Source organism: Empidonax traillii, unplaced genomic scaffold (assembly GCF_003031625.1).
Source record: "Empidonax traillii isolate 1590-97213 ecotype Southwest subspecies unplaced genomic scaffold, ASM303162v1 scaffold257:size1394852, whole genome shotgun sequence".
In the NCBI taxonomy this organism is placed as follows: domain Eukaryota; kingdom Metazoa; phylum Chordata; class Aves; order Passeriformes; family Tyrannidae; genus Empidonax; species Empidonax traillii.
In genome coordinates, this window is record NW_020955450.1 from 831,533 (window position 1) to 845,832 (window position 14,300).

General features: G+C 45.4%; 1 protein-coding gene across 1 annotated transcript in view; it reads left to right on the forward strand.

Annotated features, from left to right (window-relative positions):
- The first annotated feature begins 321 nt into the window (after positions 1 to 321).
- SDC2 (syndecan 2) overlaps positions 322 to 14,300 on the forward strand; it is a 60,570-nt gene continuing 46,591 nt past the window's right edge. The window contains exon 1 of the mRNA XM_027889249.1: positions 322 to 602. Coding sequence (XP_027745050.1) covers positions 543 to 602 — 60 coding nt within the window. The 5' untranslated portion in view covers positions 322 to 542. The remainder of the gene's footprint in view (positions 603 to 14,300) is intronic.

Here is a 14,300-nt window from a genome sequence, read left to right on the forward strand (position 1 = left end):
CGGCCGCGGCCCGATTCCCCTTTCGAAGGGGGAGCCTTTCCACGTCTCCGCTTTCATACCGGGCCAGCCCTCGCTCGGTCGGCCCGCGGCGCTGCTCATGTTTTCCACTGGGGGGGAGGACGAGAGAGGGAAGACCGGGTCGGAGGAGGGAGGGGGGCAAGTTGGTTGAATTTGCGAGGGGCGAGAGCCGGCGGCAGCGGCGCGCCGCCTCCTTCCACTGGCTGGGGGAGCTGCCAATCTGTGTTGTAATCCTGCAGGAATTTCTGCGGGGTTTAACTGGGAGCCGCGGCGCCGCCGCCGCGCACTCGGGGCGGAGGGAGGGCGGCGGAGCCGGCAGCGCGCAGCCTGCAGCCCGGGCGCCCCAGCGCCGCGCAGCACCGGGCCCGCGGCAGCGGAGCGCGGGGACCAGCGGAAGGAGCGCGGCGAGCCGGACCCGGGGCGCCGCCGGCTCTGCCCCGCGCCCCTCGGGCGCTGCCGAGCGCCGCCCGCTTTCTCCTTTGTGCCCGGCCCCCGGCGGCCGCCGCGCCGGCTCCGCGGGAATAATGCGGGGCGTGTGGCTGGCGCTCACCGTCAGCTTCGTGGCCTGCGCCTCCGGGCAGCCGGTGAGTGCCGGGGCGGAGGGGAGGGGGGCGGCGGCAGCCCCGCGGGACGGGACGGGACGGGACAGGACGGGACAGGACGGGACGGGGGCGGCCGCCTCGGCTCTGTCAGCCGAGCCTGGGGCGCGCAGTCCTGGCCCTGCCCCGTGGCATCGCCGCCCGCCGGGGCGCTGGGCTGGCTCGGCGGGGCATCTGTTGATCGCTGAGCGCTCTGCAAACAGCAGGCACCATTTCCCCCGCCCAAGACAAAAAGGAAAGAGACGCTTTCCCCCCCTCAAAAAAAAAAAAAAAATCCCACGAAGGCAGGGGGAGCACCCTGCCAGAGCCGCCCTCCACCGAGCCTCAGCCGAAGTTTACCGCGACGACCCAGCCGCCTGCCGGCCCCGGAGACCCCGCGGTGCGTCTTTCCCTCCTCCCTGGAGTAGGGGGAGCTGCCCGGCGGCCGTGGGGCGCCCGAGGGGCGGCGACGCGGGATTGGATCCCGGAGCGGGGCTTTGTAGCCGTCCCGGACCAGCGTCGGGAGCCGCCTGGCCGCTCCGTGTCCGAGCGGCCGCCCGAAGACAACGCCGCCTCCTCCCGGTTCCACGGGAGGTGAGGCGGGAGCCTTTCCTTTGCAAAATCCACCCTCGGCGGCCGGTTGCTAAAAAGAGAAAAAAATGCAGTAACTCCCCTTGGCTTCGCGGCTCAGGACTCCCCAAGACCCTGGGATACGCCGCGCTGCTGCTCGTCTCTGTGCGCGGGTGCGCAGCGCTGAGCGCCCCCCGGCCAGCCCCGGGCCCGGCTCCGCGGAGCCCGAGCCCGCCCGCCGCTGTCCCGGCCGGCCCTTCCCCACGGGATTGCCGCGAGCTGCTCGGGATAATGCCGCTATTTACACTTTTTCCGCGCCACAAGTGTATTCGCTAACCGGGCCCTCTGCTTAATGCAATTAGCTCGGTTGCCGGGATTTGTACCTTTGGGAAAGCCTCGCTCCAGCGAACGCTCCCACCCCTTCGCGGCACGGAGCTGGCGAGGGCCGGCCAGAGAGTTTTGTTCTTTTCCATCTGTGGATCTGAGACTGTCGTGAGGGAAGGGAGCATGCAAATGACACTGTTGCAGTGTTTGGGCAAATATTAGGAAATGATAAATTGCGGTTTCAATATGAAATTAAAAAACCATGACAATTTAATCCAATTAAAATGAACCGCTTCACTGAACTAAATAATGTCACTAGCTTGGGTTAACTTTTGAAGTTCTCTAGCTATTGTATAAATTAGCCATGTCACAGCCTTTGTGAAATCTGGCTCATCATTAGGGATTTCTAAGGATACAATTGTAAAACACTTTTCTTAGGGACTAATTAAAAAGGGTTGGGGAGAACACCGACTACTGTTTCCGCTAAGTATAACTGCGCTGCAGAAACACCCTTGGCTAATGAGGTACAATATACTTTAATTTTATAGAAATGCTGTTATTACAAAGTTCTCTGATGGTGGAGTAGCTATTAAACTGCCACAGTAATTAGTAAAGGATTAAGTTTGATGGGTTTTTGCCTTAGGATGAACACACTGCGGGCAGAGTGAGGCGGGTGTTTGGGGCATACTGGGTCAGCGCGGTTTGGGGGGCAGTGGGGAGAGCAAGGTGGGGGGAGCCTGCCTGGCTCTGCTGCAGTGCCCTTGTTGCTGCCAGAAGGTTGTGGAGGGACTGACTGGAAAAGTAAAAGGAGGTTGGTCTTTTTCTTTCACCTCCCTCCTTCTTCCTTTAACTGTGCCTGGCAGCAGCTTCATAGTCCCTTAAGGTAGGATTTTGTAGACTGGTCTTTGGGAAAAGGCAGATGCTAAATCTGTCCTTTTTGCAGAAGGCTGTCGTGGTCATAAGAGGAATTTTATATGGATGCTTAAGGAACCCCCTACCAGTTCACCAGAGCAGTGTCAAGTGGATTTGGCTCTATAACTCTAAATTTCTTCTTTGTTTGATTCTATTATTTACTATTATTATCTAGGCAAAGCCTTATGGTAAAAATCTCTCTCATTTCTGATGTAGTAAATTATCCATGAGTTTTTGGAGTGGAGGAGAGGAAAGCAGCAGCAGATTTTGTTTCCTAAAGCAGGGAGTTCCCTGTGTTTGTTCCATGTAACCAACAAACATTTTTATTAGGGTGGGCCAAGTAGGTGTCAGAACCGTGTTAAAAATGTACTGCAAGTGCGACCTGCCGCTGAACCGGGGAGCAGTTTACCCGTTCTGGGTGCGGGCTTTGTGTGCCCTGACATGGGCTGTCGCACCGCAGATGTGCTCTGCTGCACCGTGCCAGCTCCCCCGGGGGAGCAGCCCTTTGAGGACATGGCTGTGATGAAGAGGGTGAGAGGGACTCTGACCTGTTTGTGCCAGCCTGCGCATGGTGGCAAGTGTTGCCCGCACCAAAGCTGGTGGATTTCAGCCTGGGCTTGAGGAGTGCTTTGCTGCCATCAGTGCAGTGTGTGGTGACACATCAGATTAGAGTGGGTTCTGGTAACCACAGTGGGCCTGGAAGGACATGGGAGATTCTCCTAGAGTTGGCTGAATGGCAAAAAAACATCTGCTTTTTAGCTACTTGGAAAGTTTCTTTGCTTGCTTATAGGAGAGAAAGAGGTGATGACATTAAACTGCTGGAAACAAAAGGAAAACCGTGAATGAGAGGCCTGATGTGCCTTTTAAAAGGTTGAGTCCAGTCCTGATATGTTGGGAGTCAGCTTTTGCTGATTTTAATAGCACCAGAGGGCACTGCCAAGTATCCAGCTGTAGTTGTCAGCTCCCATTCAGAAGAGGCTGATAAACCTTTCCGTTTTGTTCTAGTTCGCAGCAGTGGGACAAATGGTTTTCCCGAGCTTGTGTGACAGTCTGATCCTCTCTGCATGCCCAGCTGCACGTTGAGAAACTTTGCTGGCTAGCAAGTTGTGCTGCCTACTGCAGCATTATGGTGCTGCTCTCCTCACAGAAGGTTAATCACACCTCTCCTCGGGAGGCTTCTGGGGTCTGGAGACTGCTTCACATTAGCGTTGCGTGAGTGTGGGGTTGGTTTTTGGGCTTTCAGCGAAACAGAGTGCTGGGGCGTCAACTGATTGGTCTCTCTGTTTCTTCTGTAAGCATCTGAGCACTGAGTTGTTGGCATAAATAATAGTTATTGAAGGATGATCCAAGTTAATGTTTTCAGAAGTATTTAGTATTTTAGAATGTGATGCTGTAATTTTCCTGCATTTGTTTCCAGTGGTTGCTTTGGTATTGGAATTTGGAGAATGGATAGTGTGTTGGAGAGGAGGAATGTTGTTTTTTTTTGAAAAAGGCAGTTAGACTTTGGAGATAGTAATTAGAGGAGAAGAAGGGCTGAAGAGATAGGTGGCATTTTATATTTATATGCTGTGTGTGTCTCTCCTAAGTGTGTTAAATTTGCATTGTCAAATAAGTTCCAAAGAAAGGCGGAAGCCTTTTCAGTCTTGATTTATTTCCACCCTTCCCCAATTCACGTAAGCTTTCTCTTTCACTGTAGAATTAATAAATACTTGTCCATTACTTTTTGTGACTTGGCAGCACCTGGAATCAGGCAGCAGCATCTGCTATGGCTGCTTCTTTTGCTGTGACTGAACATCTGGGTTCTCCCATCCAACAACTGCCTGCACTGCCATGCACTGAAAATTCTTTGGAGCTCTGGGGTTTGCCATTGGTCTCAAGTATTACAGCTGCCCCTGAGATGGATGTTCTCAGGAGCCACTTTCTGGAAACAGATTTCCCTCTCAGGTTACCTTATCTTTTAAAAATTAAGGAACAGATGATTCTTGACCCAAGATCAAACACTGAAGAAGTTCCTCTTTTTGATATCTTAGCCCTGAGGTCTGCATTTGAACTGACTTTGTATTCAGGCCTAAAGTGCAGAGTTGTTTTCTCTGCATTTTTTTCTTAGATCCTTATCAAGGATGTAGATGAGAGCATCGTCTTCAGGAACAAGTCAGGACAAATATCTTAGGGTTTGAAGTTGAGCACTGGGATTGTGATTCTTGGGCAGATAACACCTCTGTGGTAGGTTTGAGACAGTTGCTGCACCTAATGGGATAAAGATGGTGGACTTTGGAGTATGTGGAGTATGAGCCTTGGATTTGCTTGGAGGTTTGGTGGATCTAAATCTCTGTGGTCCTGAGTTAAGTATAATCTCAGGATGTAGATGAAGACCTATTTTCTTGACTAGTAGAGGTGCAAGTTATGAAAAGTCCCATGTCAAATGCACAGCCGTGATCTAATGCCTGCAGGGATGATGGTGAACTACCTGCCATCCTCCCTGGGGAATGTGGTGTTTTGACAGTGAGTCCTGAGCTTGTAGAAGAGCTCAGTCCTCCCTGCAGAGCAGCCGGTTGTTTGATCTCTCCATTTGCCCTGCTCCCCATGGCCAGTTGTCTTTACAGAATGTCAAGCAGAAGCATATGGATGGCATTTATTAATTACATTTTCTCACCAAATTGACTTTTGCCACTGAGCAGTTTAAATGTTTTGCTTATGGCAAAGAATTGCAGGCTTTAGTAAGGCCCAGCAGCTGAACAAAGAGCTCTTGTCTAGTTATGGAAAAGTGCTCTTTTGTCTTCTGAATAGATTTGACTGACTATGATTTTTGACAGAAATGTTGTGTTTGAGATTGGCAAGCTTATTCAAGGCCCCATATAATACTCTACTTGACTGTAAGTCATAAAGATGCCCTCTGTGCTGATGCATTTGAGAGAGGACGCACAAGTTGCAAGCAAGTGATTTGGTCCACATTCAAGTTGTTTTGCACTCTATGTTGTAGCAAGCATGAGAGAATTACTGGAGGGTGTTCTGTGAACAGCTTGTTGTTTGGTTTTCTTTGGTTTGTGCTTACAAGACACTAATAAACTGCTATCTATAATTTTTTCAGCACTAGTAATTTATTCATAGGTTACATGACACTATTCAGTGATTTGGGAACAAGATTTCTCCTGCTCACATTGAAGTATAATTTGCAATCTCTTGAGTAAAGACTGCATTAGTGTTTGACCCTGTAATAATGACAGTTCTCAGTATGTATGTTGTTTTCTTGATTAGCTCAGCCCTGGGGGATGCTTTCAAAAGCATACTAGATATTTAGGCAGAAATACAAAATACGTGTAATCCTCAAAAGTATTGGAAAACTGATTGCAGTAGGAGAAAACATAGCATTTAACAACCACTTACAACAAGTGCACTTGTGCTGAAGAAATTATTTTTGTTGATGTCTCAAGTAGGGGTTTCATTTAAAGTGAAATAATGACTAATTGAGCAGTGATGAATCTGCAGAAGTTGACCTTGTCTGTAGATAGGCTGTTGGAGCATAGTGTCATGTAAACTGTGTTTAACTTCAGCCTGAGCTGGATGGTCCATGTGAAAACACTATTTTTAGTTTATATATAAACAACTTCATCAGAAATCTCCCTTCTAAGCTGAACTGCTTTGTTCCCGAGGTGAATTGATTCAGGAAAGTTCAAATAAAAACCTGTTTGGCTGTGTTTGAGTTGTAAGCATGAAGACAAACACATTGTAATTTTATTAATGGTAAGGAGACAAAGGGCCTTGCAGAAGGTCAAACAGCCTATAGTATGTGCATGAACGGAATCAAAATGTTCAGAAGCCAGCATTGTGATTAACAACCAGAATGCATTGTCTGTGTTTAAATATTATGTTGTCAGAGATGTTTTGTTCCTGTTTGATTACCCATAATAAAGCATAATTTTCCCTAGAGGTGCTTCCACACTAATGGAGGTCACTTGTCACCTTTTAGATCAATGTGAAGTGGCCCATCCCTATTTTTTTAAGTGGATTTCATAAGTGTGACTGTCTCTCTGGAATGAGAGGACTGATTTCACAGAGCTGTAGGAAACAGCGGTGCTAAAGTAATATAACCTGGGAGGTGAAGTACTTCTCAGGGAGCAGTTGGGTGCGTGACTAGTGTAGCCTCAAGATTAAGGATGTTTCAAGAGAGAACAAAAAAATGTATCATACCTGCTGCCACAGGAATGAATAACCTAACTAGGCTTTCCCTCTCTCATACCAGAATCCTTTCTGGTATGTCTTCTGTCCGTCCATTAGTTATACAAGTAGAAGCAAGCTTGCTTCTTTCTCTGGGCTGAGCTGCATTAATTCTACCTGTGGTGACTCTGCTGTACCTGCTAGAACATCTGGCTGGACACAGCACCTGGAGGATACAGCCCAACCGCGTGCCCTTGATGTCTTTTGGCTTTAAGAGCTGAGTCCTCTTTGCTTTTTGGACTGAGGTCCACAGGGGGAGGCTAATAACGGGTTTGAATACATGGCATATCTTGCAGGCTGCAGAGATGAGAGATTCTTCCTTTGCTGAGTTGTTTATCCGTGCTGACTCTGGATGTGGAGATCCCAGAATCAGTGTGTCACTTAACCTGATAACCAGATGAAAGCCTCCACAGAGCCTTTCCATTCAAATCCCTTTCAAGCATTGTGCAGTTCCGGGTTCAAATATGCAGGCACAGAGGTGTGATATTAAATGTGTTCTTACTTTTTGAAATGAAAACCTGTAAGGGAAGCAAAACAGAAAGGTGAAGGTAGTTCAAAGTAAAAGAAACACACCGTCATTGGGACATCCAAAAGTTGAGCTTCCATTGAATATAAATTTTTCACATTGTATAAATAAAAATAGGTATGGTTTAGCCCTATAAATAATAATAATAATAATAATAATAATAATAATAATAATAATAATAATAATAATAATAATGCATAATTCCTGCAGCAAGGATGTGCATAACATAATGTTGCTGAGAAGCAAGATTCTGAGGTTTTTTGTGAAAGGGGGGATTGCAGAACATTCAGGTCTTGTTTTGGCCGTGGAGTTGCATCTGCTCCCACTTGGTTGCTCAGAGGCACTTGATACTTGCCACTAGTGGCAGTGCAAACATGGTGAAGGAAAGCATTTGTCCAGCAAGGAGAAGAAGCATCCATTCACACGGTGTGTGCAATCTGGTTGTGTTAGTTATGGGCTTGTGTAAGTCTTATTGTGAGAAGGTGTAAGTTCCAAGAACTGCTGTGGCAGCATATTATGTTAGAAGATTAAAGCTTTAGAATAATTAGGAACTTAAGCATCTGTAGCATGTGTGACTCACAAATCATCTTCTCCATGGCAGAACAAGAAAAATGGCTAGTCCTGGAGATAGATAGAAAAAGTTACTAAAGTGCCATGCATATATTCTAAATTTTTGTCTTTGGTGAGGCTGTTTATAATTTTCCAGTCATGTGATCTTTGATTATTTCTCATCCATGAAGGCCGATTTTTTTTTATTCTAACATCTAAGATGTCACAAAAATTCTTGGGGTACATTTGAAATTAGGTGTTCACAGAGACTGTCTTCTACAGAGCATTCAGCACTGACCTCTCTCCAGCTGTTGCAGTCCTAGCTGGGAAGGTCTTTGAAACTCTATGTTTGTATGTGTTTACACAGAGCTCTATTTTACATATATTTAAATTTTTTATACTGTCACATGTGTGTCTTCTACAAAAGGCAGCACGTCTTTCAAATGTCAGGAAAAGAAATGCCCCACAGAACGTGAGCGGGACTCCTAGTTAAATAAACAACAACATTGCTCTCGAAATTCTCTTGGCCTGAATTAGTGTGGAAGGAGTATCTTCTCTGACCTTACTAACAGGAAAAAAAGCGTTAAATAGAAAGTGCTCTTTGAAAATTGTTTTTGTCGTGTTTCTTCACTTGTAATCTAATACAACAATTTCATAAATTTTCCTCTCTAAGTAAGGTTTGATCCTCCATAGCTACAACAGCTGCTTTTGATTTGATAGTCCAGCGCAGCCTTTCCTGTGCCCCCAAGGCCCTGTTAGGGGACAGGCATGGTCATTGCTGCAGAATGTGAATTGGAAAAATTTTGTTCTAAAGACAAAAACTGATAATAATGGTTCGCACTTGTTTGTACCTGACCTGACCAGGCTGGAAGGTCACACCAGATCTGTTGTGACCCGAATGGACCTCTGAAATTCTCTGTCCATGTTGCAATTGAGTTTGCCTTTTACTCTTGACCAAAATGCTTTGGTGGACATGTCTTTCTGCTGCATGAAAACATGACAGATATCTCCAGAGATTTCCAGAGGGTTTGGCAGTGAGCAGGAGGTGGGTGATGAAGACTTGTGGCAAACCATGAGATGGTTTTTGCTCTTCTGGTAGGAGCTGCAGTCCTTCCTGCAGAGCAGCATAGAGCATCTGTTGGTGTGCAGAGAGGAGGAATGGCATGAGGGCATTGGAAGAAGGGGCAAGTCTGATGATGGACTGTAAAAAGACAGACATATATCATTTAACAACTACAAATAATGAAGAATCATGAACACGTTTGGATAATGTTTGGATACTTCATTATCGCTCGGTGGCCTGACTGTACAGGGTTTGAGGGTGAGGAAAGTAGGTACCATGGCCACCTGTTAAAACAGACTTAACTCCTTGAAATGTACAGGTGCTGGAGGAAACAGGGCCTTAAAGTTGAGTATTACTGGTTGTCTCCAGTCACACTGCCCATTGCAAATGCCTTTCTCTCTGGTGCTGTTTAGCCCAAGCAGCCATGCTCTGCTGAAGAGCAGGGCTGTGTCTGCAAGGATCTCTTTGCCTTTGTTGAGGCTCAGGCTCAGTAATAGACAGACTTCCTGCTGGGGTGGAGAGGCAGAGGTGCTGCCATGCTGGAGCTCCTGGATGGAGGGAACTTCTGAGCTCCTGGTAACATAGGAGTATGGGGTCTAAAAGGTCTAAAATGGCTTGAGACAGTACTCTTGACAGTACTGCTGTGATAAAAATGCCATTTCTTGTCTGTTTTGCAATTGTAGGGCATTAGAAAAGGGAAATTATCTTTCTTTCCTTTCGTTCTTGTTCTTACTGTAAGATTCACAACCTGAAAAGCTTATTCTGCCCTTGGCTGGTTTGGGTTCTATGCTTACACTAATGCTGCTTTCTTGACCATATCTCTCCTACTTAACCAGAAGCTGGTGACTTGGCATCTTGATGTAGGTCTCTTCTGGTGAACACTTGGAACTGGTCTTCTGCCTGGTGGCATAAATTGTCTAATACCAAGAGCCAGATAAGCTTAATAGTGATGAAGATTTCTTGATACTTTTTTGAGAACAATTAATCTTGTCTGTGGGTTAAAGAAGTCTTCTGGGCACTCGAATGTTTTGTAATGCTACTTGATGTCATGTGCCAGTCATTTTATTTTGGGGTTTTTTGTTTGTTTGGGTTTTTTTTCTCTGACTTTTTCTGTCTGCATTGAAAGAATTAGAAAGCTTTGGGTCATGACAAAAAAAAACAAAAAAAACCCCTTACTTGGGGGAATAAAGAAGTGTGGTGGTTCTATAATATACAAGTAGGAGTCTCTGTGATGCTTCTTTGCTGTGTTACTTCTTGCTGTTTCACATAACATCTGAGGATGTTGCCTTCACTGATTTACGTGGGTAAAGATATTTGACTTGAGGAACATGAGGAAGACTGAGGAGGAAACTTCTGGCAGAGACTGTCAGTCTTAAAATAAGTAGGTAGGATCCCTTGTCATGAAGCTTGTGGCTGTACAGTCAGAGCTGGCACAGTTCCACATAGTAGGGTAGTTCACATGGCATTTCTGTATTTGTGATCAGAGATAAAGGGGTCCTAAGGGAGGATTAGCAAGAGTATTTTTGGGGATTTCTCCATGGCTTTCTAGAGATGCACAGAAAAAGCTAATCTCTTTCTCTCTCTCTCGTTATTTAATTCAGCTAATCTAATTGGAAAACCTCCTTAGAGCATTCTCTGGCAGCTAGCTGTAGCAGCTGTACAATTAGTAGTGTCACCTAATAGGAGAGCAAAACAAGGAGCAGTAGGAAACTGGAGTAGGATGTTTCTGTGTGTCTTAACAACTCTCCCAAGGGCCAAGATTGCTGGAGTGAATTCAGCTGTGAACTTTAAGAGCTTAAAAAAAACTCAGTAAAAGTCTGAATTTTTAAAGACTTAAAATTCCGAATGCCTCGATGATGCAGTTTTGGGGTTTGGGGATTGTTGTAGTTTATTTATGGATTGATTTATTAATGAAAATTTACACAAACGTGACTGGGACTGGTGGGCTTTATTGCCCATTCCTCAGGGCAGTAAAGCTGAGTGGGGGAGAGGTGTATAACTAACTGCTTTATGTATCTGGGGACAAGTCTTTGTCTTTTGGTCTCCCAGCTTGGCAACTGGAGCATGCTTTATTTGGGGATAGCCATGAAGTCCGTCAAGAACAGGAGCTGGCACGGAGTAGAGCATCAGCCTCATCAGGAGGTGATGGAGCCATTGGCAGTGATGCTCCCCGGTTGCACAGTTCAGGGCTGTATGTAGGCACTGAGGGCAGAGGCAGGTTTGAATGTGAATCACTAATTGGGCACTTTATAGCTTCACATCATTAATTACTAGGATGCTAAAGTCACTTGTATATGCAGGCAGCATTTAGTTAAGAGTATGTAGGGGGCACGTCATGATTTCCGATCTGCATGGAGTTATGTGGTTGTCATATTTGAAATGTGTGGCCCATGGTTATAAAGGATAGGTTTTGGAAGCGCTATTAACAGAGTGGCATATGTCAGGGACTGGAAAATCTAGGCTATTTATAATTATCCACAGGTGGAGAGGGAAGCAGCAGTGCATAGTACCAGTATTAATTATCAGCAACATAGAAGTTCATCTCTTAAGCTATTGGGTCTAACGCACTAAAAGTATTTGATCAGAAGTCTGGCACAACCTTCAAATGGAGCCGTTCAAAGGCATCCTGACCTAATTTTGCTGCGGAAGTGTGTGAGCCTTTCTCATTCCCCTAATTTCTTGCAGAAGGTTTCAGTGATAAAGTCTTCATCGCCTACACGTGCATATATTGTACTGCAGAACTTCTGAATAAAAGCAACCCTTGCAGGCCAGGTGGTAAATATAGCATGCAGCTTAACAGAAAGGATGTTCAGTTAAGCAAGGCAGGTCTTTTTCCTGCATTTTGCAGTTGTCAATTAGCTTTCCTTAAGACTTCTTTTTTATTATTATTATTTGCTGGATCTTTCTGTTATTAATTACAAAGTCTGAAGTTCAGCGCTGGCTCTGTGTCTGTGAGTAAAAGCTTCATATTACGCTGGACTTCAAGTTCAGTGAACACCTCTAAAATGTAAAGGAGCTTATAAATAAAAGATTGCTTTCTTTTCCAGGGAAATAAATCATTACATTGCAAAACATTGTCCATAGAGCTAGGTAAATTTATCATTTCAAGTATATAGCATAAGTACTTTGATTTTTCCTTTGGATAACTAAAAGCAGATGTAATGACATTATGTCTTAATGCACTTTTGTCTTCAAAAAAAATGGGGAAAAAGTAAATTTTTTCAACAGTAGCACAATGGAGTGTAGTGCTCCGTGTTATTGTCTTTGTAGGTGTAGACTGTTTTTACTGGAAGATGGAAACAAACAAAACAACATAAACTGAGAGCTTTTGAATTCTGACTTGTCACTGTACAATTTCTCATGCCATTATCACCATAGTGGTGGTGTAAGACTACCAGTTTCCTGGTGAGAAATGTTGCTTTTTGTTCAGTGTAGGGTTTTTTGACTTGTTTTAGTGGTATTTCTGAGCAATACTGCACAGTACATGGTAACTATGGTGCACTTAGTTGTAATTTATACCTTAAGTTATTTATTTTCTTTTTTTCTTTTCAATCTCTTGTGCTTGCAGCCTCATTAGACTGATTTTTTTTTTTTTCTTTCCCTCCTGCTGCTTTTGTGCTATCAGGCAAGCCAGGTAACTGTTAGCATTGGCACTTCTCTTCAGTCTCATGTTGCAAGTACAAGATCCAAGAGCAGAAGAAAAGGTAGATGAAAAACTGGGCCAGCTCTGGGCCTTTGCGTACCCTCAGGAATCCTTCTGCTTGCTCAGCTCACGGCAGTGAAAAAGAGGAATGAGGAGGAGCTGGTTGTAAGTGACCAAAGTGCTGGCAGAGCTGTTGGCAGGAAGGGAATGCTGGACTACTGATATGTCTTGGCCAGACCTTAATTCAAGGAAAAACCTGGAGGTGACTGGTCTGGGGTGGAAAAGAGTTGCTGTATCAGGGAGTCTAACTCCATCTTTGATTCATCAGCTGTGTTTGACAGCACTGCAGCACACAAACCAAGCGTTTAAGCAGACATGGATGATTTGAGCACTGCAGCCCTCATCCCCTTTGCTTTTTGGAAAGTGAATGTGTGGTGCCAAACTTTGTAGCTTGGCATTTCTCTCTGTTCTTCGGTTTTTTTGTGGAAGGCTTTGTGTTCTCCTCTCTGACTGGGGAAGGCTGGGAGTAGTGGGTGCAAGTTGCTCCTCCACTGACCTACAGCCTCACTTCAAAACTTATTTTGTGCAAACCACCATTTGTCTGTTTAAGTGATCAGTAACTGTGCTCGCTCCAATGGAGGGGGAGTCGGCTGAAGTTGGGACTAGTTGAAGTATCGGGTTACCGAGGGCAGTGTCATCAAGGTGACAGCTGCTTTCCTTATGCTGTACTGAAACAAAATACCTCAAACTATTCCACAGAGCCTCACCAAATACGTTAACCTCAGTGCTTTTACTCTTTCCACAAGTTGGTGGAATGCTTAACACTCTCAGCTAATGAAGTATTGGAGTGCTAATCTCTCTCCATAGATACCATGGGGGAAAATGTTGAGTGTTGCTACCCCAAGAGTGCAGATGTATGCTTGACCTAACGACCATTTTCAAGGCCTGCAGTGCAGGGAGGGAAGCAGGTTCTTCCTGAGGTGCTTGTACACCCACTGTAGGTGCTGAGCCTGGCACAGAGGGAGAGGATTATCTGTGGCTCAGCAGCTGCTGTGTGCGTGTACGACTCTTCATACCGTGTGCTGTGAGCAATCTGTTAACCCAACCCTGTCTCTCTCCCACCTCTTCTAAGGTATTTACACTTACCCTTAAGTAACCATTTCTTTCTTTGGCTACTTAAGCTGACACACTTTGAGATACTCACGAGTGAAAAATGGGAGGTGCTACTTGGAATAGACTTAATGTGCTGCACAGGAGAAGTGTGTTTGAGGAGCAGGCTATGAGAGTCCTCTCTGAGCTCTATTTTTACCTCCCTTCTAATAATACCATTTTATTTTATTTTATTTTAAACAAAAACTCCTATGGATGTCTTCTCCACAGAAGAAGAACCCACAAAAATACCCTGCTGAGGTTTGATTGCAGTTTGTTTCCAGTAATGAAGGGCAAGCCTTTGCAGGGAAGAAGTTTAAGTGAAAGAATAAGGTAAATGAAGACCGTGAGAATATGCTGGTCATGGGCTTTGTGGGACTGTGAGTAAAGTTTTGGAAATCACCCTCTGGTGCAAAGCCTTTTCTTAATATTTGCCCCTTCACAAAGAGGTAGTCTTGGGGTTAGTCTTTGGTCTGCCAGAGACTTATTCCCAGAGCAGTCAGAGGACTGTAAGATAAGGTTTCCTTTGAGGCAGAAGGACCTTTTCCCAGGCCTCTGAGGAAGGGTCTGCTGTGACAGACGGCATCAGAGAAAGGAAGGTTGAGCTGGGAAGCCTGAATCAGTAGAGACAGCAGGGATGAGAGACTTAAAAATTGTGGGGGGTAAAGCCAAGAGTAATCTTCTAATTGCTGAGCTGCACTGTATGGCAAGCGTAGCTTTAGTTGTTACATGCCAACTGCCTCATCCCCTTTC